We start from the raw sequence: 21,291 nt of genomic DNA, 5'->3' as shown, positions 1-21,291 counted from the left end.
CTCAGATTTACTACAGAAGTATCGCACCTGTGATTATAAAGGATAATATTAATCTAGGAATTTGTGTTTTCTCTGTAAGATTGTGAATTTACAGTATTATATACTGTGGATATTGCTATAAACTAGCTCACAATCCTAACTGAGCTACACCTAATGTCCCGCACCATTGTCCTGTTCATCGGTTTATTCACACACTCTGTATTAGCTAAGACTGTGTACACTCTGAGGCTGGAGTTCTCTTATGTTTACACTGCAATTAGACACCCATGGCTCGCCCAGGCCGACTTACTCAGGCTTCCCGGGGCTCAGGCTAAGAGGCTGTTTAATTGCGGTGTAGACATTCAGGCTCAGGACCCTCCCACCTCACAGGGTCCAAGAGCCTGAGCTCCAGACTGAGCCTGAATATCTACACTGCAGCTAAGTACCCCATTAGACCGAGCCCTGTGAGCCCAAGTCAGCTGGCACAGGCTGGCCACAGTTTTTAAATTGCAGTGTAGAGGTACCCTTTGTGTTCTTTGTTCATAATAGTGCCTAGATGAACTTAGTGGTGCTATCAGGACATACACCATAAAATTACACTTTAAATGTCAGTTGGTAACATCAGAGAAAGGTTAACATTCTATATAGAAGTTTTCCATCTGACACCACTTCAGACCTATAAAATAAATGCACAGTAACAGGACACGAAAATTATCATTTCTCAGACTTTTAATCATTGTCCTATAGACCTCTTCCAAATCATAGTCGTACAGACCTTTCTCATCAGAATCAAGGAGTTTCAGGGATTCAGCTACATTTGTAAAAATGTGTTAATTGCCCTGGAATATGAACTTTAGTATTGCCTGAAGGAACAGAGAGAAAAACTCTTCCAGCTTTTCTGATTCTTGGTTTAACTCTCCTCTCTGCTACTTTGAGGAATATTTCCAATTGGAAAAACAAAAATCATGGCAATTTCATATTACTGATGAAGGAGATTTCTACAAACCAATTTAAATCAAATTCACTACTAGTTTGTTTCCGTTGGAATCTGTAGACCTGTGCCAATTTATGTCAGAAGCGGATTGGGACTTCAGTTTCATGTCAGAGAATAGAGATATCCAGTGAAGTCCAGGGAGATCTCTTAGACAGTCTGCCTTGAAGGCATGTAGAAAGTGCATTCCATGTAAATCGGATCATTTTGCATGTCTGATGGTTGTACTTTCAGGCAGAGATTTTTAGTAAATTAAATTGGATCTAAGCCAAAGATACAATACCTTTTTTGGATGTCAGTTACCAAATACCAGCCTCAAAGCTTGCTAGATACCAAAGGCAAATTGAGATAATATATGTCAGTCACAATTTAAATGAAGGATACATTTATAAATAGGTTATGAAAAAGCTAATATATGATTAATAGAGGTGATAAGCATATTACAGACATGAGTCGTATGTTTTATAGATGATTAGAAGCACGTGAATAGAAGGTATTGTAGTTGGTTATAAACCATAGTTATAAGCAGCCTATTTATTTATAAACTATTTACAAATTGTGATAGTCGGAAAGCACAGGTGTATCCAGTAAAAATGCATTAGTTACCAATGCGTTACATGGTAAAACTACAATGCATGGTATGCCATATATATTGTACAAAGTTCTCTCTCAGAGCTAGAACATAAATTATAGGTGAAAGCTGACAGCACTTCTAATAACAGTAACATAGAATAATTGTGCCCCTTCTGTAAAATTTCAAACAGACATAAAAATAAAGTACTCAGATTATTTTTAAGTAAGATTTCAGAATCAGAATTTAATACTAGTATTTATGATTTTACAATAATTTTGAAGAACACTAGCAATTCGGCATTGTCTAGGAGCATCCTGCATCTGTATTTGGAGTAGGTGTCATCTGCATTGCTGAATAGCCTCTCGGAATCTCTGCCTTCAGTAGGTAGGCAGGTTTTCTAGGAAAATCATATTTTCATAATCAGGACATTTGGTTTCCATCAGCCTGCAAGGTGGCATCCTTAGCATTGTGAGTGCTGACAAAATTTCCTCTTCTCTGCATTCTCATTAACTGTAGACTGAGAATCAGTATTTTCTCCACACACTTGTCAAATTTGGTCATAGGTGCTGGAACTAGGGGTCCTGGGGGTGCTGATGCATCCCCCCTGGCTTGAAGTGGTTTCCATCATACACAGGGTTTGTATGGCTTGTTTGGTTCAATGGACCTCAGCACCCCCACTATAAAAATTGTTCCAGCATCCCTGAATTTGCTATGAATATATTATTTCAAACCAGATATAACAATATATTTAAAATATATTCTAAATTTCCCTGTTATGTTCAAATGTTTATTATCATGTATAATTGCAGTTAGAAAAAACTTTTATATGTTACTATCTGGTGTAACCCACATTTTCATATCGAAGTCTAGAAAGAACTCTCTCTTTGTGAACAAAAGTGAGACTGACACCATCCCCTGCTATTTAGATGTCTCCCTTATCACTGCCTATGTGACAGTGGCCCTTACATGCCAAAAGATGAGTGTCCTGCTCCATGCCTCCTACTGTGTCCCCAGTCAAGCCAGGAGCCAATTCAAAGTTCTGGTCCTAATTTTGAGGTCTCCAGTAGCATAGGACCCAGATTTCAGAGAAGCTGCTTTTCTATTCCTGACTCTGAGGCATCTGGGTGTATCAGGGCCATTGAAGCCATTGTTCTGCCAGATGAAGCTCACAGGTACGCGTGACAGAGCTATCAATGGTCCTTGGTTGTGCAGCAACCTCCTACCAGAGGGTTTGCGCTCACAGCAACAGTTTCTGGGCTTGATGATGGAAAGCTGAGCGTTTTTTGCAAAATCCTTCCTGTGTTGGCTCTGTTCTTGAGGTGATATCCTGCTGTTTGTGTCTTCTTTATTGTGAACGCAAATGTAGGAGAAGTAGATATATGTTATAGCTGTTTTAAATTCGACTACCTCGTTCCCTGTAAAAGCAGAATATCATTCAGTTGGTGCCACCTAGTGGCCTCTTTTGAGATTCATCTTCCCTGTGTTAATAAGCGAGATGTTTTCTCTCATCTGCATTTGTATTGGGAGAGCTTCCAGGCTGGTGGTCCTAAAGTGAGATCTCTCAGCTTAGGTGTGTCTTATTCACATCTGCTCCATTCTGGCACGCAGGCAGATTGAAATAACACAAATCCTTCTCTCCAGATCTTTGTACACAGGGTTCTTGTACATTTCAGACCCTGCCTGCTCACAAGGAGCAAGTAAACTTTTCTTAGGGATAATAAGTTCTAGTCGGCTCTCAGCATCTCAAATGTGACTAAAGCACAGCACTGCCCCTAATGTAGAATCCAAAGAGTGTGCAACTGGTGGGAGAGACAAGGGGGGGTGAGGTAATATCTTGTATTGGCTGACTTTTGATGGTGAAAGAGACAAGCTTTCGAGCTACAGAGAGCTCTCTTCTTCAGGTCGCTACAACAGCACTGCAAACAACTGGTGGGAGGCATTCATCGGTGTCAGCTATATAACAAAGGTTGGGTGCTGACTAGATGGAAGTTAAGAGGAGCACTATGAAATTCACATGCTGTTTTCGCTCGCCATAGCCTGCCCCAAGGATTAGTCTTTAGGGTAGAGATATTGTGGAGCAAAGGCATGCATTTATAAGGGCAGAGTGCAGGACACAGGTGCTGGAGTCCCAAAAAGCTGCTATTTGTTCTTTGGCTTTCCATAATTAATTAGTTGGGCTGCTTATGTCTTTTTCAATCTTTTGTCAATTTCCTTACTCTTTTCTTGACAACTGAACAGTGTAATACGGCTCTCTCATATCTATCTAGGGTTTGTATCATGTCCATAACTGTGATACCTGAGTGCCTGGCTGTCACATACAGTCACTGATTGTTGTTGTTATTACCTAGCTCTTAAAAAGCACTTGTCATCCATAGAACTCAAAGTGGTTTACAAAAGAGGTAAGTATCATTAGGCCCATTTTACAAATGGAGAAACTGAGGCATGGATAGATGAATGCTGAATTCAACACATCTGTGTCCACGCCTGTTTCTGAATTGTCCAAGAGCAGCTTATGATTTTCTCAGATATAATTTGGTATTTGCTCTTAGCTGACATAGTTTGTACAAATAACCTTGGTCTGTGGATTGTTAATGAGCTGTTTGTGGCATGTATGTGATAGTCAAGCTCTGGTGTCAATTTTAATTGGACATGTAAGTCACATGCTTGTCACTGAATGGATGCGTGTAACTCTTAGACTCAGGATTCAGAGGTGATTACTTACATGTATCAGTTCAATGTAATCAGGATATTCTCTAGTATTAACATAACATTTGCTGTTTCTGAGAATATTCCTGCTAGTAAACTCATTAGCTAAAATATGCAGTGAAAGTGGTCACAAAATGAGTGTGAATGGAGGCAGGTTTTTATCAGAACAAATATTCATGACTTGGGGGACGGGGGTTGTGTGTTTGTTCTGAGGTAGTCACACAGTGCTACAGTTTATGTTTGTCATTTGTGCCCCTTGGTGTCAGGGCAGCGTATTCACATGGTGGCCTGTTCCTTGCAAAACCTCTCATAACGTGCTGCCTCTGTGTATTTTATTATCCTCAGCATATTCCAAAACCCCAATGTGTTGAGAGGAAGTTGTCCTGCTGGGAATCTGGAGTTCTAGCTCCCTCACACACCCTCCTTTTAGGCACTCGTTGTTGTTTTCAGAATCAAGCTAGTAAGGGGTCAGTAGCAGTTTTAAAGTGCTGTGATATTTCTGATCCAGATTTGTCCATTCGATTCCAACTATTTTCACAAAACAAAACAAAACTCAGTTCAAGTTCTATTTCTGCTTGGTTTTTTAAACAGTGAGCTAGAAGCTTTTGTTGAAGAGCTGAAGAAGGACTCTACTGCCACCAACAAGATAGTGACGCTAAAAGACGTTGAAGATGGGGCTTTTCTTCTGCGGCAAGTAGGAGAAGCTGTCGCCACCCTCAAAGGTGTAGTTTCCCTTTTATGTTTGGTTTGATTGTTCTAACACTTGGGAGTGATGTAGGTTTGTGTCTTGATCTGAAAATTGGTCTTTGCCTTCTTCAAAAAATCAATTAAAGGTCTTGGGGGTCTGAATGTGTGATCTCTGTGTGCAGGCGGATACATAACTGTTGAATACACACGCATGTATCCAAATCTTTTTTTTTTTTAAAAAAAAGCATTTGTCACTTTCTATTGAACGTGGTGGTTCTTGTTTTCGTAGGTGAGTTTCCGACATTGCAGAATAAAATGCGGGCGATCCTCCGCATTGAAGTGGAAGCCGTGAGGTTTCTGAAGGAGGAGCCTCATAAACTAGACAGCTTGCTGAAACGAATCCGCAGCATGACAGAGATCCTTACCACGCTGAGGAGGTGAGTTGTTTTTCAGAACTCTGAACAGTTCCAGCAAGGAGCACTGCAAAACCTTTTCCATTCAGAGTCAAAAGGTTTTCAGAGTCACGACTTGTTTATAGGGTTGTGTGTGTAGCCCCTCCTCTGAGGCATAGCTTTTCTCTCTCTAGTGCTTGCTGTCACCAATACCTGGAGCAGCTTTTCCCCACTCTTTGCATGGGTTGGGTCCTGGGTTTTTTTCTGACGCCTGGTGACTCATCACTGTGGCAATACACAGGGTGCTGTCCCTTGAGAAGGAAGAGCAAGCAGTGTAAAAGCCCTGTACGTAGGAGATAATAAGATAAATGAAAACAAACCCCAGCAAAGAAATAGCAGACCAAAAATAATAGCATAATAAAGGGGGGGCCTTACTGGGAACAGGAAAATAGGGCAAGGAAAGGGTTACGGTTAACTAATACATTTATGAAAAAGCCAGTTCTCCATTTCCTAACACTCACCAGCCTCTGGCACCCTCTTAGGCACCTCCTTGAGGCAGATGGTAGGCTGATGTTGAATGTCCTGAGATGGAGTGTTGCTGTGCTGTAGCATTTGTCAGCTTAGAATGAAGTCCCCTGGGTTGGCAGGGTCTTCTCCTGACTCCAGCTGGACTTGCTGTACCCTGGTCTGGAATTCTCCTGGGGTCTTGGATGGCTCTCGGTAGCTAGTGCCAGGTTGTATCTCTCTCACTCTGCGGGATGCTGGTCACTTCAGTGTTGGAACTGCCTGATCCATGCAGTTGAAGTCTTACAGGAGTCCAAAATCTCCCTTAGCGAGGAGTGAGAGTTTAGCAGAAACTTCCCTGAGCTGTGCTGTCTCTCTCAGCTTCCAAACTAAAACCGAGACTAAACTCGGTTCATTGGTAGTAGAGTCAGGCTACCCCCTCACTGGGGGCTGTATAACTCTGGCTTGTTGTTGATCCAGTCACCTTCTTGTCCAAACCACACCGACAAGGCTTTCTAATTCCTTCTGTCCCCACCCCTGACTCCAAGCACGGTGGCAAATGAGGTCAGAGGATCTTGCTAGCCATTATTGTTGTAGTCCTTCTATAAGGGCCCCTAGAGGTTCAGTCTGGAGTGCCAAGAGCTGGGGGTTAAATATAGGTTCCTCTTAGAACTTCCTAACCACATACTGAAAATCATGACTTCAGTTGTTTCATGGAAAGTCTCTGTCTAAAGCAGCTACAATAGTCTAGTAGACCCTAACTAGGGATAGGTTGAATCCAACCCCCTGACCAAGACATCCTTGACTGTTGGGGACATTTGACTCAAGAGCCATACAATGTGTGTTTGTGCCCATCTCTAACCCAATCGGTTGTAGACATTTTACAACAATTGGTGTTAGATCAGGCATACTTTGAGTGCACAGCATGAATCTCCCAAAATATAACACTAAGAAATAGCTAACACAAAGCGTCGCTAACATGATATTAGCATTTGTCACAGAGTCCCCGGACGATGCTCCGGACCTACTCCCACAAAGCCAGTCAGGACTTTGGGGAGCCTCCTCTCCCTTGGAGTAGACTGTCTTCAGAGTAAGAAGCTCACACGGCTTCACCTTCTGGGTCTGTCCTTGGAGCATTCAGCATATTCCCCGCCGTGCACTTCCCACAGCGAGTCCGCCCAGGCAGGGTCCTGGGAAAGCCACAGGGAAGGGTCCTGCATGCACCCCTACTTCGCAGTCAGATGTGACTCTTAGCCAGCCAGTAAAACAGATGTTTATTAGATGACCGGAACATGGTCTAAAACAGAGCTTGTAGGTACAAACAACAAGACTCCTCCACCAGCTCTATTCTGGGGCCTAGCGAGGCAGACCCCCACTTCTGCGCTTCACTCCACATCCCCAGCCAGCTCCAAACTGAAACCCCCTCCAGCCCCTCCTTTCTGGCCTTTGTCTCTTTCCCGGGCCAGGAGGTCACTTGATCTCTTTGTTTCCACCACCTTCAGTTGGCACCTTTGCAGGGGAGGGGCCCAGGCCATCAGCTGCTAGGAGACAGAGTGTCGGGCATTTATGTACACTGGCCCTCTGCTCTGCAGCAACTGTACACCCTTATCCCACCACCTAGATACTTAAGAACTGCATAGGGGAAACTGAGGCATCCACACAGTATTCAGAGAAAACATTAAGATCATTCCCAGTTCGTCGCAGCATCACTAACAAGTTTTGTTTTTACTAGAGAACGGAAAACAAATAGCAAATATTTTGGGGTTTGCTCGTGGTTTCATGGAATTCTTTACTTTGGGCTTTGGAAATGAGAGATGTGACAGAAACATATTAGCCATACTTGAGATTTTTCAACCACTAAGTACAATTATTATCCATGTTTGTCAGAAAATATGAGCAGCAAACAAATGCTAATTTTGTGAGGTAATGAGAATTGAATTTTCTTGCCAATGGCAACCCTGAAATAGTCAGCACCAAGGGATCAAAGTATATTATTTTAGTAACTTTCAGCTAAACACCTACGCTATAGCAAAATCTATGTCGTGTGTGTGTGAAAGAGAGAAACAAAACGAGATGAATTTAAGGCTTAAGATTGGCATCTTTATTCTAGAAAATACCTTAGAAGAGAGATTCCTGTATTGGCAGAGGGATGGACTAGCTCATCTAACCTGTCTTTTCTATTCTAATTTCTCTGATTCTATTAATTATTAATTTATTCTGCCATGCTTTTATCAGAAAATACTGATTGTGATGAGTTCAGTCACAGAGACCCCCTTGGGACTGTCGCCTGATGTGCTGAAACTACCTCTAAGCCCGTTTTCTTTGTCAGCTTGGGACTCCAGAGCCCTGCCTTGTTGAGCCAGACATGCTAGCCTGCTGCAACACAAACCCAAGGGGCTGGTCCACGCCCACAAAGCTGCAGACTTTAACCAAAAACTGCTCAGCAAGTCACCTATCTCCAGCACCCAAACACTCAGTTCCCATTGGGATCCAAACCCCAAATAAATCCATTTTACATCGTATAAAGCTTATACAGGATAAACTCATAAATTGGCTGCCCTCTCCAACACTGATAGAGAGATATGCATAGCTGTTTGCTCCTCCGGGTATTAATCACTTACTCAGGGTTAATTAATAAACAAAAGTGATTTTATTAAGTATAAAAAGTAGGATTTAAGTGGTGTCAAGTAATAACAGAGAGAACAAAGTAAGTTACCAAGCAAAATAAAACAAAACACGCAAGTCTAAGCCTAATACATTTAAGAAACTGAATCCAGGTAATATCTCACCCTCAGAGGTGTTCCAATAAGCTTCTTTCACAGACTAGACTCCTTCTTAGGCTGGGCCCAATCCTTTCCCCGGTACACTTCTTGTTATTTCCAGCTCCTTTTATAGCCTTGGCACAAGGAGGGAATCTTTTGTCTCTCTGGGTCCCCACCCCCTCCTTCTAAATGGAAAAGAACTAGGTTCAAGATGCAAAGAGTTCTGTGGCACTTCATAGACTAACAAACGTATTGGAGCATGTCACAGAACTCTTTGCCACTTTTACAGATCCAGACTAACATGGCTACCGCTCTGAGGTTTAAGATAAATTCCAGTACCAGGTGACATGGTCACATGTCCTGTGAGATCCCAAGCCTCCATTCTTCCCGGCCTGACTTACATGAACACAGGAAGGCTTACACGTAAACAGAGCCATTTACAACCAATTGTCCTGGTTAATGGGAGCCATTAAGATTCCAAGCCATTATTAATGGCCCAAACTTTGCATAGTTACAATAGGACTTTAGAGTAATACTTCATATTTCTAGCTTTAGATAGAAGAGTGATGCATACAAATAGGATGAAAACACTCAATAGATTATAAGCTTTGTAATGATACCTTACAAGAGACCTTTTGCATGAAGCATATTCCAGTTACATTATATTCACATTCATTAGTATATTTCCATAACATATATGCAGTGCAACATCACACCTATAACCTTTTAATTTCTAGTTTCCTCACGCTTGAAAATTACCAAATTGATTTCTGTTTCCAATTGGATGGGGGGAAAAGAGAGTTTTTGCCAAAAGTATATTTTGTATGCAGATTACAGCCAATAAAGTTAATATATAGCAAATGACTGGACTAATTATATGCAAATTTAATAAATAATGAATGATGTGTGTGATTTGTTTTGATAGACATGTTACAGAAGGTCTGCTGAAGGGCGTAGATCCTTCTCAAGTCACGCAATACAGTACCATGGAAAAGGCAACAGCAACCGAAGTTCTGAAAAATCAAGAAGAGCTAATACGTGTCCCTGGATACCCACAGCAAAACATAGCCGGAGTTACAGCAGAGGTGCAAGGATCTTCAGTCAAGTCAGAAATTCTACCCTTAATGACAGTTCATCATGTACAGAGCTCTCCCGTAGTCATACATCAGTATCAGCACTCTTCAGCACTGGTCAACCATACCCAGAATTCACCTTCAGTCACCAGCCATTCTGTAGCTTTGTCAGCAACAAGCCATCACACCCCCACCATGCCAGTCACTGTACTGGAGTCCACAGCAGCAACCCAGCAATCACAGACATCTCAGTCACCACAGGTCAATGGTTCTGTAATGCAAAGCCTTTTTATTGAAGAAATTCACAGTGCAAGTACCAGGAACCGAGCTGTATCAATTGAGGTACAGTATATTCTCTTTAACCAGTGATATTCTCTTTGGGCCCAAGCTTGGCTTTACTGGGTGCTGCCAGCATGCATTTAAAACCTTAGGTAGGATTTTCAAAATACCAGTGGACCTAGGTGTCTGATATCCAAAGGAAAGTCCATGGGAGTTGGGCCCATAACTTCCATAAGCACTTTTTAAAATCTTACCCCTGATTTTGAACCAAGACAAAATGTAGTGTCATTTAAAAAAAAAAAAAAAAAAAAAAAAAAAAAAAAGCCTGCGCTGCCATTTCTGAGTGCTCTGTTGACACTGAAGAAATGATTATTAGAGTCAGGTGATTATTTTCTTTTAAATCCCAAACTAAAAATCATGTTAACCAGGATTGAAACCTACAGTTCCCCTTCTATTACAATTGAGCAGGTGTTAAGTGATTAAAGTAGGATTTTTTCAGGAGTGGGGTAAGTGGAGGATTTAACATCAGCCTGGAAATGCCTAGGTAAAATTTTATATATATATATTAAAAAGTATGGAAATGCTCAGTAAGGTCACCCACACAACTGGAATTTTGTGAAGCTGGGGAGCTGTGTAGTACACAGCTCTGGGTCTTCACATTTTTGTGATACACAAGTATGATTTCCCCCACCATCCCATGCTCCAGGTGTGTAATCTACCTAATCTGAATCCAGTCCTTACCATGTTAGAAGTATTTGTTAAGTGTCATGGTAACATAGCAGGCAGTATATTGTAGCCACACTTCTAAATTTGAAATCCTGTATATTTTTGGGGTTGGAGGATGTTTTGACCAATCTTCCAGAATGTGGTCTTTTGATTAAGATATTTAAAGGCCTCCCTTTTTCCTTTCACTGCATTTGGTCTTAAAGATAGCTGGAGTATTTTGCTGTAGCTCCATAACACTCTCCATTAAAGGTGTGCCTGATCAGGCCATCTACTTGAGTAAGGAATCCCAGTTAGGTCACCTCTCAGTTTTGAGTCACTGATGGGAAGATGACACACAGTGTGTCTAGGACTTCCATATGGCTTATGGTAGCTCGGTGTTGGGAAGACACAGGAGCAGAATTAAAGATGTTTGGGTGACCTTGGCACTGCGTATTTCCATACTTTCTAATGCTTGATTATTTTTCTATGTCACTTTAACATGGAATTTCCAGTTGGGGCTGTTGAGGGAAAAACAACATGCTGTTAAGGGCTTTCTCCTTAAGCAGTGGCTAAATATTTAGGACCCTATCTGCAGGTCAACATCTGCTGTGTATTGCTATAAGAAGTCACAAGAAATATCTACATAAGCTACAGTGCAGGTAGATAACTTTTTGATGCAATGAGTAAAGTATGTGTAGCCTCCATCACAAAACAAAAATAAACAGTGAATTAAGTAAATTAATCTGGAGCCAGGGCATTTTTCATCAGTTTTTTAAAAAAGAAACAATTATTGCTCCCGTATGGAGTTTTGTCAACACTTTTTGTTTGTGGTTGTTCCTAGCAACATGTTACCCCCAAATGCTTACACCAAGGTGAGCACAATGGTAACTATGATGTGTGTTTTTAAAACAATATGTAACAGGCATTGTCTGTTTTTAAACATTAAACACTATTTTGCATGGCTATAGCATTTTTCGTCTGTGTACCTCAAAGTGCATTACAAATACCCTTGTGAAGTGGTGGGTATTATTATCCCCATTTTACAGATGAGGAAACTGAGGCACAGAGACTTGCCAACAAATAAATAATAGCTTTCCTTCAATTTTTAAGTAAATGTTTTGTGCCTACAGTAGTTCAGAAAGAAACCCATGGGAGGTAATGCAGTCTGTAAGTTTTCTCAGGCTGATTTGACTTGCAGGGAGTGCTCTATAGGAAACGATGGTGCTAGCTGAGTTCTGGAGGCAAGAGCAGTAGATGCTTACAGTATGTTAAAGTGTGCTGAACAGTAGGCAGTGAATGTTTGATGTGAAATATTGCGCACTAGGAACTGAACTGAAATCAGAAACTTCTGTTACCTCACTACAGACCAATGCTGAGAAAATCTAACCAGTTTTGATTCATAATGTTTATATTTGGAGGTGTAGAAGTAACAGAGTAGAGACCGATGAAATCAGAACACTAACCGAATGCTATACTTCTTTTTAGAAAGCAGAAAAGAAATGGGAAGAGAAAAGACAGAACCTTGATCACTATAATGGAAAGGAGTTTGAAAAACTTTTAGAAGAGGCACAGGCCAATATCATGAAGTCAATCCCAAACTTAGAGATGCCTCCGCGGTCCACAGCCTTCCCAAAATTGGAGGCAGTGGATAAATTAGAGGTTTCAGGTAAGGTTTGCAGTTGTGAACTGAGGGTTTGCATCTTTGAGAAAATTAAATGAAAAAAGTTTTTTTTATTAAAATGGTAATTTAAGTTTATATATCTATTTAGCACCTTTATCAATATCCTAGCCTTCCCTGTGAGACAGAATGGGGGATATGTCCTGGAAAGCAGGGACTCTGTAGAGGATGTAGCGGTCACGCTGGTTCACCAGCTAAACCTGAGCTCCTGGGGTGATGCTGTAGCTAAGAGGGCGAATGCTAGCAATGTTCCCTTTAAACTGCCCAGTGGTGCAGCAGTCTTGTGTATATGGCGCAGGTCCGAATCCCTGCTGCTCACATCTCCTCAGTGCGGCCCCAGAAGGGATATGGCATGACCCTTTACGAACCTGTTCTGCTTGGTCCCGCTACCCTGTGACACGGCATGTGTGCCCCCCATCACCTCCTCGCTCTGGGGGAGTTGGGAGTGTTTGGGGATGAGGATGCACGCAGCTGGGAAGGGGTGGTAGCTCCGGAATGCACCTTGTGCAAGAACTCAGGTGAGGGGCCTGGACGGGCTGTGCCTTGTCAGCCCAGGGCAGTGCAGGCTGCAGAGCTGTAACCCAATCAGGCCAACGTACTGATGTCCCAGCCCACCCACATGCCTGGCAGTTGGTTTCCAGGGACCCAGTGGGAGTGGGAGCAGAGGGAGCTGCAGCCAGGGCCCCTTCCTGGGTGTACCTGGGGTGGTGGTGGGTGGTCTGAAACCCCCAGCCGCAGGGAAGTGTAGTCTGACACCACCCCCACCCTCCACGTACAGACCCCTGGCTGGGCTCCTCAGGCAGCTGTTGCAGAGCGAATCACCTTCCTTTGGGACCCTGCCACTGGTGCGGACAGGTAGTAGTGTGTGATGCACACACGTCTGCACCCCACCCACCCATACACAATTCCCCTGCATGTTTCTCAGCCTTCCCATAGACACCCCTTCAGACTCCTCACCCCAAATCCATACCCTGCCCCTCACCCCAACCCTCACCACGCACACGCACCACACCCCTCACCACGCACACTGACATACCCTCCAACACCCCCCCAGACCCCTCACCACACCCCCACATGGACTCGCACACACACACAACCCCCCACCCTGTGCACAGGGTTCAACACACACCCATATAACCCCCCCATGTATGCATGCACACACACAGTCCTCCCTGCACACCTCTCACAACATTCATAACCCCCTCATCCCCTGACACAAACACACGCAATCCTATACAAAAATGTAGTCATCGGTGGAGTTTATATCTGGCTCAGTACAAAAAATACAATTTTGAGGGAACACTGAATGTACCATTTGAATGTGTAAACAGGGTAAGATCAAGTACAAGTAGACAGGTTATATTACCTTTGTATATGGCATTAGTGAGACCAAAGTGGGATACTGTGTCCAGTTCTGGTGTCCACACTTCAAGAAAGGTGTTTAAAATTGCAAAGGGTTTGGAAAAGAGCTGCAAGAATGATTTCAAGTCTGGAAAACATGCCTTTACAGTGAGAGACTTTAAATCTCAGTCTTTATAGTTTATGAAGGAGAAGAGTTAAGGGGTGACTAATGTTTCTTTAGTCTAGCAGAGAGATTTAACAAGATCCAGTGGTTGGAAGATGAAGCTAAAATGTTCAGATTAAAATTAGGCATAACATTTTAACAGTGACGGGAATTAATAACTGGGACCATTTATTTAGGAATTTGTTGGATTCACTCTCACCTGAAGTCTTTACATCAAAATGAGATGGCTTTCTAAAAGACATGTGCAGCCAGTAATTATGGGCTTGATGCAGGAATTACTAGGAGAAATCATGTGTAAATTTAGTCAGACTTCCTGTATTGTGCAAGAAGACAGACTAAACGTTCATAATGATAAAAAAAAATCATAAAAAACATAGGGCTGGAAGAGACTTTGATAAGTCATCAAGTCCGCCCCCGTGCACTCTGACAGGACCAACCAAACCTAGACTATCCCTGACAGGTGTTTGTCCCACTTGTTTTTCAAAATGTCCAATGATGGGGATTATACAACCTCCTTTGGAAGCTTATTCCAGAGCTTAACTACCTTATAGTAAGAAAGATTTTCTTAATATCTCATATAAATCTCTCTTGCTGGAGTTATAAGCCCATTACTTCTTGTCCTACTTCCAGTGGAAATGGAGAACAATTGATCACCATCCTCTTTATAACAACCCTTAACATATTTTGAAGACTGTTATCAGGTTCCCCCTCATTTGTCCTTTCTCAAGACTAAACAGGCCCAGGCTTTTTTAACCTTTCTTCATAGCTCAGATTTTCTAAACTTTTTATCATTTTTCTTGCTCTCCTCTGGACTCTCTCCAGTTTGTTCATACCTTTGCTAAAGCGTGGTGCTCAGAAGTGGACACTACTCCAGCTGAGGCCGCACCAGTGCTGAGTAGAGTAGGACAATTACCTCTGATGTCATATATACAATACCCCTGTTAATATACCCCAAAATGATATTAGCCTTTTTCACCTCCGAATCACACCACTCACTTACATTCCATGTATGATCTACTATAACCCCCAGATCCTTTTCAGCAGTACTACCATCTAGCCATTTATTCCCCATTTTGTAGTTGTACATTTGATTTTTTTCCTTCCTCAGTGAAGTGCTTTTCAGTTGTCTTTATTGAATTACATCTTGTTTAATTCAGACCAGTTCTCCAATTTGTCAAGGTTGTTTTGAATTCTAATCAAAACCTTCAAAGTGCTGGCAGCCCCAACCAGCTTGGTGTCATCAGCAAATTCCTACTTCCATTATGCAAGTCATCAATGAAAATACTGAATAGTACTGGACCCAGTCACTAAAGAGCTCCTGCTGGAGCTATACTGGCTTCTTACTGTTCTTCCTAGCTTTCCTTCACGTTAGGATAGTTTTGCAATTGTGACTTCTAATCTCCTTGAGAAATGGCCTGTTCTGATGAACTCCTTATCCTCTTAGATTTTCTTCCCATGGAATCTTACCTAACAGTTCTTTGGATTTGTTAAAGTCTGCTTTTTTTTTTTTTTTTTTTTGAAGTCCATTGTCCTTATTTTGCTACTGTTACTGCTTCCTTTATTTAGAATCATGAACTCTATTATTTCATGATCACTTTTACCCTCATTACTTTTCACCATCAGATTTGCCACCAATTCTCCCTGTTGGTCAAAATCAAGTCTAAAATGGCTGTCCCTCTGGTTACTTGCTTCACTTTCTGAAACAAAAAGTTGTCCTAGATTTTGTGTTTTACATTTCCAACAGATGTCTAGGTGCTTAAAGTTCACCCCCCTTACTGCCAGGTCTTCTGTACAGTTTGGTGAGATGACTGGCTTCTAACAGCATTTGCTTGTGTGGTGAATGGCATAGCACAGAAAAAATCAGAGAAAATAAATATTATATGGGTGCACTGAGCTGTGACAGTGTCTGAGAAAGTGCAAAAGACAATAACAAAGAGGAGCTTTTGTTACTGACATATTTAGCTAATCCATTTCTAGAATAAGAATTTGCATGGTGTCCAGCTAGCAGATTTATGGAGAAATTTGATGAAATGATGGGACATCTGCCTTCTGTTTTGCATAATGAATCCTATAATAGTCACATAACTTAAAGGAATAACAAAGCTTTTTCTTACTTAATTCCATGATTAAACATTTCACATACCACCCAAGTCTTCTACAGTTCGGAAAGAAAGTTTCAACATGCTACTGCCTACTCTGAGCTAGAAAAATGAGTGACATATGGGAAGACAGACCACCTACTTTACTAATACAGTATACAGAGTATGTTAGCAACCAATTAACAGAGTGCTTTGTATGCTCTTACACAGAACACGGATGGATCATGTTGCTAGAAAACATGGTCTCAATTGCTCTCTATCCAGAACAGATTAAGAAATTGAAACATTTATCCTGGAAAATTAAGTCTAACATTTAAAAAAATGAGTGCTTGAAGTCAGGCTCTTACATTCATTAGTGGCCTGATTTTCAAAAGTGCTGAGCAAACATGGGTGTCTAAATTTGGACACGGGCCTGATTTTAGGCACCTGTTTTTGAAATCTTGGCTCTGTGTATTTTTGAGGTGCTTATTCAGTATTTTTTTGAAACCATTGTCTCTAATTTTTCCAGTTAGGGTGACCAGATGTCCCGATTTTATAGGGACAGTCCTGATTTTTGGGTCTTTTTCTTATATAGGCTTCTATTACCGCCCCCATCCTCCCGCCCCAGCCCCTGTCCCGATTTTTCACACTTGCTGTCTGGTCACCTTATTTCCAGTGGAGGTATAAAGCTAAATCATCAGTCAGTTCCAATATTTCATCTGTTGCTATACCTGATGGGAAAGAATTGACACAAAAGGAGCCAAGATTATTAAAATGACTCATACTTTTGGGTGCCCAACTTGGGATGCCCTCGAGGTGCCTGATTTTTCACAAACTGCTGAGCCTCTGCCTTCTGAAAATCATGAACTGTTAAAGTGTCTCAAATTAAGCACAAAAAATCACTCTTAATAACCTTAGCCAAATTGAATTATATTTTTACTCTTATCCTCCTCTGCATTCTAGCAGCATGACTCCGCAGAGGGGGAAATGCTTGCTGTTTCCTCAAAGGTTTATAACATAAAATAAAATAACTTTAACAGAGGAAACAGAAGAACACCCAGCATTGGGTTCTACCTAGTCTTGTGCTCTATTACAGCCTCTCCCATGCAAAGAGAGGTGTGGAAGCTGATCTGACATTAACTCCTTGTTCACCAGAGGCCAGGTATTGCGCCTGCACCTGTCACACTGACTTACCATCTCAATTTTTCCTCCTCCTGGTTCCCTGTCTCTTTCGTTTTTATTTTCCAGTTTTAAAGATAGGGAAGGCACTAGTGTGGGTTACACAATAGAAATCAATCTGACACCGTTCCGTCAATGCCTCCTATTCTTTCATCATTTTTATTTGCAAGTAACTGCAGGGAAAACTGTGGATGCTCTAGCGCTTAGGATTGCTGCATTTGTAAGGCTGACAGATTGGACAAGCCTGTGAAGGAGCTGAGACTTCCACAGGACCTACCACCCATTAGTTGTAAGCGTCTGTGAAGCCAAATTGCTGCGTGTCATGTGTAAGGGATAAGAGAATAACTCTAATTCCTTTAGCCTGGAATTCAAGAAAATCTCTTAGTTGTCCTGGAAGAAGTATACACGGAATTCATTACAAGCTTCTTAATGGTATGTGGTGATAAGAGAAAAGCTCTAATGTAAAACATATCTGGAGGTTTACTTTCGTCGTAACCCGGTGAGTCAGAGCCAGATAACTAGGGAGGGACAGAGTGACTTATATAATACAACAGAACATTTCTTTAAGTTTAACCTTTTCTGAAGAACATTTGAACTAACAAGAGAACAAAGACAAGGCTGTTCACATTAGAAAAATAGGAACTGCCATTGTGGATTAGACTAACCTCTGTCTAGTCCTATATTCTGTCTCTGATAGTGGTCAGTATCAGATGCCTCAGTGGGAGGCATTGAATCTCCATAATTGATAGTTATGCAATCTCCTGTCCATGGGGAAAGCTGCTTCTTGACCCCAAGCAGCTAGTAGTCCTGAACACAAGGTTTTAACTCCCTTGTACATGTCTATCCGATCTATTTATGTAACAGACATCTATTTTTTTTTAAATGAAGCTTGTAAATAATAATAATAAGAAAAACTGTGAGTGCATGTTTCTTGCTGCAGTGTGTCCGGCTTGGCTTGCGTGCAAACATACACCTTCAAACAGGAATGAATTATGGGGTAGCAGTTTGTAAGGGGCGGGGGGTGTCTGGTTGGGGAAACTGCTGTCCTCTTCAAAACACTCAGGAGCCCCAGTCAAAATGCAGGGGTTGCATAGCTGAGCTATTGGATTATGCTTTAATCTGCCATGAGTTGGAAACTCTTGATGGCATAGCATTCACATTAGAGCCAGTACGTTGTAATTTTGGGGCAAATCTGTATGCTACTGAAACTTGTAATTAAAATAAAAAATGAAAGCTTGCATTGCTGGGGAGAGGGTATAATTGGTGAGCTGGACTTCCCTGGCCCTCCCCGTGCTACTAGGGCTCAGTGCACTAAGTGAATTGGAGAGGTGGCGCCTACTTGCTCCTGGAGCAGAGTACTCTTTTTATTTTCCTGGGTGCCTTTGCTGTCCAAGCATAACCCAGTGTTTCCTGAGTTGTAACAGTGGCATTTAAATCCCTTTCTAGCACAGTGCAGAAAGCACGCCTCTGATAGAACAGGATTATGTGCTGATTTTTAACTGGCCATGTGCTGGAAGAATAGGAGGAGGCTCACTGGTTTTCAGAGGCGGGCACAAGAGAGGGCAGGGTAATGACAAAAATACCCCCATAACACACTGCTTGTGCTTGTGAAAGCAGACATGCACTTACAAAATGTGCCAGCTAGAAGTGCATCTAGGTATGTCGGGCAGCCTAACCTGTACACCTCCGGTGAAATCCTGGCCCTGTTGACTTTAATGGAAGCAGGGCATCACTGCAAGTTTCCATGTGGAGTGAACTGAGTTCTCTGTGTAAATGCAGGTGTTTTCAGAGTTGTGGAGGAGCACCTTTTAAAGCTAGAATCCTGAATGTGCTAATGGTCACACAGTTCTTAGCAGCAGGACTTTTTCTCTAATGTGGAGTAGAGGGCACAAAAAACAGAGCCATTCCCCATTAGCAATGATCATTCTGTGATGCCATGTTACTTTGCAGAAGATGCTCCTGCTGCAGAACAGGAAGCTGACAAGCTGGTGAAGTCACCACCTCCTCCACCTCCACGTCGCAGCTACCTACCGGGATCTGGCCTCACCACAACGAGATCAGGCGACGTCATCTATGCAGTCAAAAAAGAGACCACCATTGTCAAGGTTTGATGATTCAGGCAATAGCTAATTGACTTAGTGACTAATGACCGGCACATGAAACATTCCAACACTTCAGCTGTTTGTCTAAACCATAGAAAAAGTTGAGACAGGGCCATGGCCCAGAGAGGTGACTAATAGGTCACCAGGAAATTCTACTGATCAGAAAAAGCAGCCAATAGGATTTCTCCAGTCCTGTTCTCATAATTCTTATCCTTCCACTTATCTCTGTAACAACGTAATATGCAAATCACAAGTGGCTTTGATCCAGTGTGTCATAAGAAGATTAAAAATAAAAAGCCCATCTTATGCAAATGGGGAAGATCAGCTCAGAGAGTCAAGAGTTTCCACAGAAACATTTTAAGAGTTTCTTGTTGCTTATTTTACCCACGTTTTACATTTGAAGTGAAATAAAAGAGGACGGAGGCAGTATGGGGATGCTCTCCATCTCATACACGTTATATCAACAGCATCAGGATTATATTGATCTAGCACCATATTTTTTTATTTTAAATTGATAAAAAGTGAGCTCCTAAGACATGACATTAAACAAGCAAACAAACAACTCAGCCCCTCCTGAAATCCTGCAATAAGGGGAATTGCATTATTATTGACTTTACTGTGTTTGCTTTGCACTAGCATGGTTTATATATATTGGCTCTCTGTGGTTCTTCACCCTTTCAGGAAGGCAGCGAAGATGCTTGCCAAACAGCACAGTCCAAAGTACCTAAAGAAGATCCAGCCTCATCCCGGGCACCACTGCCTGTCACAGCATCTGCCACAAAGGACGAGGAGGAAGAGGAAGGAGACAGGATAATGGCAGAATTGCAGGTATGCACATTGAGTTGCACATGGATATACTTATACAGTCTCACTCTCTTCTACAGACCTTGCTTCTGTTCTTAGCTAGGATCACAAAGGAAAATGAGTGTGGTGGTCTCACCCAAATACCCTTTGGGAATAAATATCCACATAACACAACCACCACACTGTTCTGGCCTGGAAAAGCAGGGTTTCTGTGGCTCACTATTCAGGGGTATCGGCACTGCTGTTGGACAAATCGTCCATGACACATACACAAATAGGTTTACTGTGCTGTACATATTCAATGTGTTTAGCATTGACCTGAGTTTGTCACGCAGGACCCAGGCCTGCATGGTGCTTGGTGCCCTCCACTCTTGTGGAAGTTGATGGGAGCATCGGATACTAGGCTTACAAGGTTGATTAGGCTCATCACATTAAACCTTGGTTCCCTTTCCATGTATATGTGTCTAAGTTCTTGATACATCACAGAATTTAGCTTTCCATAATGGGATAAATCATTCTGGCAGCAGCTTCTGAGAAGAGACACTCACTCCGTGGTCTTTCGTTTTGCAACAGATGGAACTGTTTTAGATCACTGATAATGACACTGTAGTAAAAAAACAAACATTAAAACTGCAGTCAGTGTGTTTCTAGTGTTTCCAAGCTGCATACTCTATATCAGTGGTTACTAACCTGTCGATGGCAATCAACTGGTCGATCCTAGAGCCTTAGCTAATCAATTGCGATCTCCGGGCTGCTAAAAGTCTGGCGGGGCTCAGAGGTTACATGCCTGCCATGGCCCCATGCCACTCCCGGCTGCTGGCACGTCTCGGTGGCACCTGGGGGAAAGGGGAGGGTGAGCGGCTCCAAATGATGCCCCAACCCCCAGCACTGTCCCAGCAGCTTCCATTGGCTGGGAACCAGCCAATGGGAACTGCAGAGGTGGTGCTCCAGGCGTGGGCAGCACATGGAGCTGCCTTTCACCCCCCTTTCCCCCAGGAGCCATGCGCAGAGACATCCTAGCAACCAGCCACTTCTGAGAGCCACCTGTGGTAAGCACCTCCCAGACAGAGTCTGCACCTTGCACCCCCTCCTGCACGCCAGCCCATAGCTCCCTCCTAGACCCCCAACCCCATCCCACACACCAATCTCCTGCACCAAACTCCCTCCCAGAGCCTGCACCTCTCACCCTCTCCTGCACCCCAACACTCTGCACCAGCCTGGAGCCCCCTCCTGCACCCAAACTCCCTCCCAGAGCTTGCACCCCTCACTCCTG

The 21,291-nt window shown here is 42.5% G+C and overlaps 1 protein-coding gene across 11 annotated transcripts in view; it reads left to right on the top strand.

Moving 5' to 3' along the window:
* Positions 1-21,291, top strand: part of KIAA1217 (KIAA1217 ortholog) — a 531,225-nt gene that overhangs the window by 484,361 nt on the left and 25,573 nt on the right. For all 11 annotated transcript variants that reach the window (XM_075062285.1, XM_075062284.1, XM_075062283.1 and 8 more), the window contains 6 exons: positions 4,842-4,972; positions 5,227-5,374; positions 9,521-10,010; positions 12,138-12,318; positions 19,063-19,217; positions 19,896-20,042. In XM_075062285.1, the coding sequence (XP_074918386.1) occupies positions 4,842-4,972; positions 5,227-5,374; positions 9,521-10,010; positions 12,138-12,318; positions 19,063-19,217; positions 19,896-20,042 (1,252 nt within the window). The remainder of the gene's footprint in view (positions 1-4,841; positions 4,973-5,226; positions 5,375-9,520; positions 10,011-12,137; positions 12,319-19,062; positions 19,218-19,895; positions 20,043-21,291) is intronic.

Source organism: Chelonoidis abingdonii, chromosome 2 (genome assembly GCF_003597395.2).
Source record: "Chelonoidis abingdonii isolate Lonesome George chromosome 2, CheloAbing_2.0, whole genome shotgun sequence".
In the NCBI taxonomy this organism is placed as follows: Eukaryota; Metazoa; Chordata; order Testudines; family Testudinidae; genus Chelonoidis; species Chelonoidis abingdonii.
The sequence above is the reverse complement of the archived record's forward strand: the minus strand, read 5'-3'. Positions and strand labels throughout refer to the sequence as shown.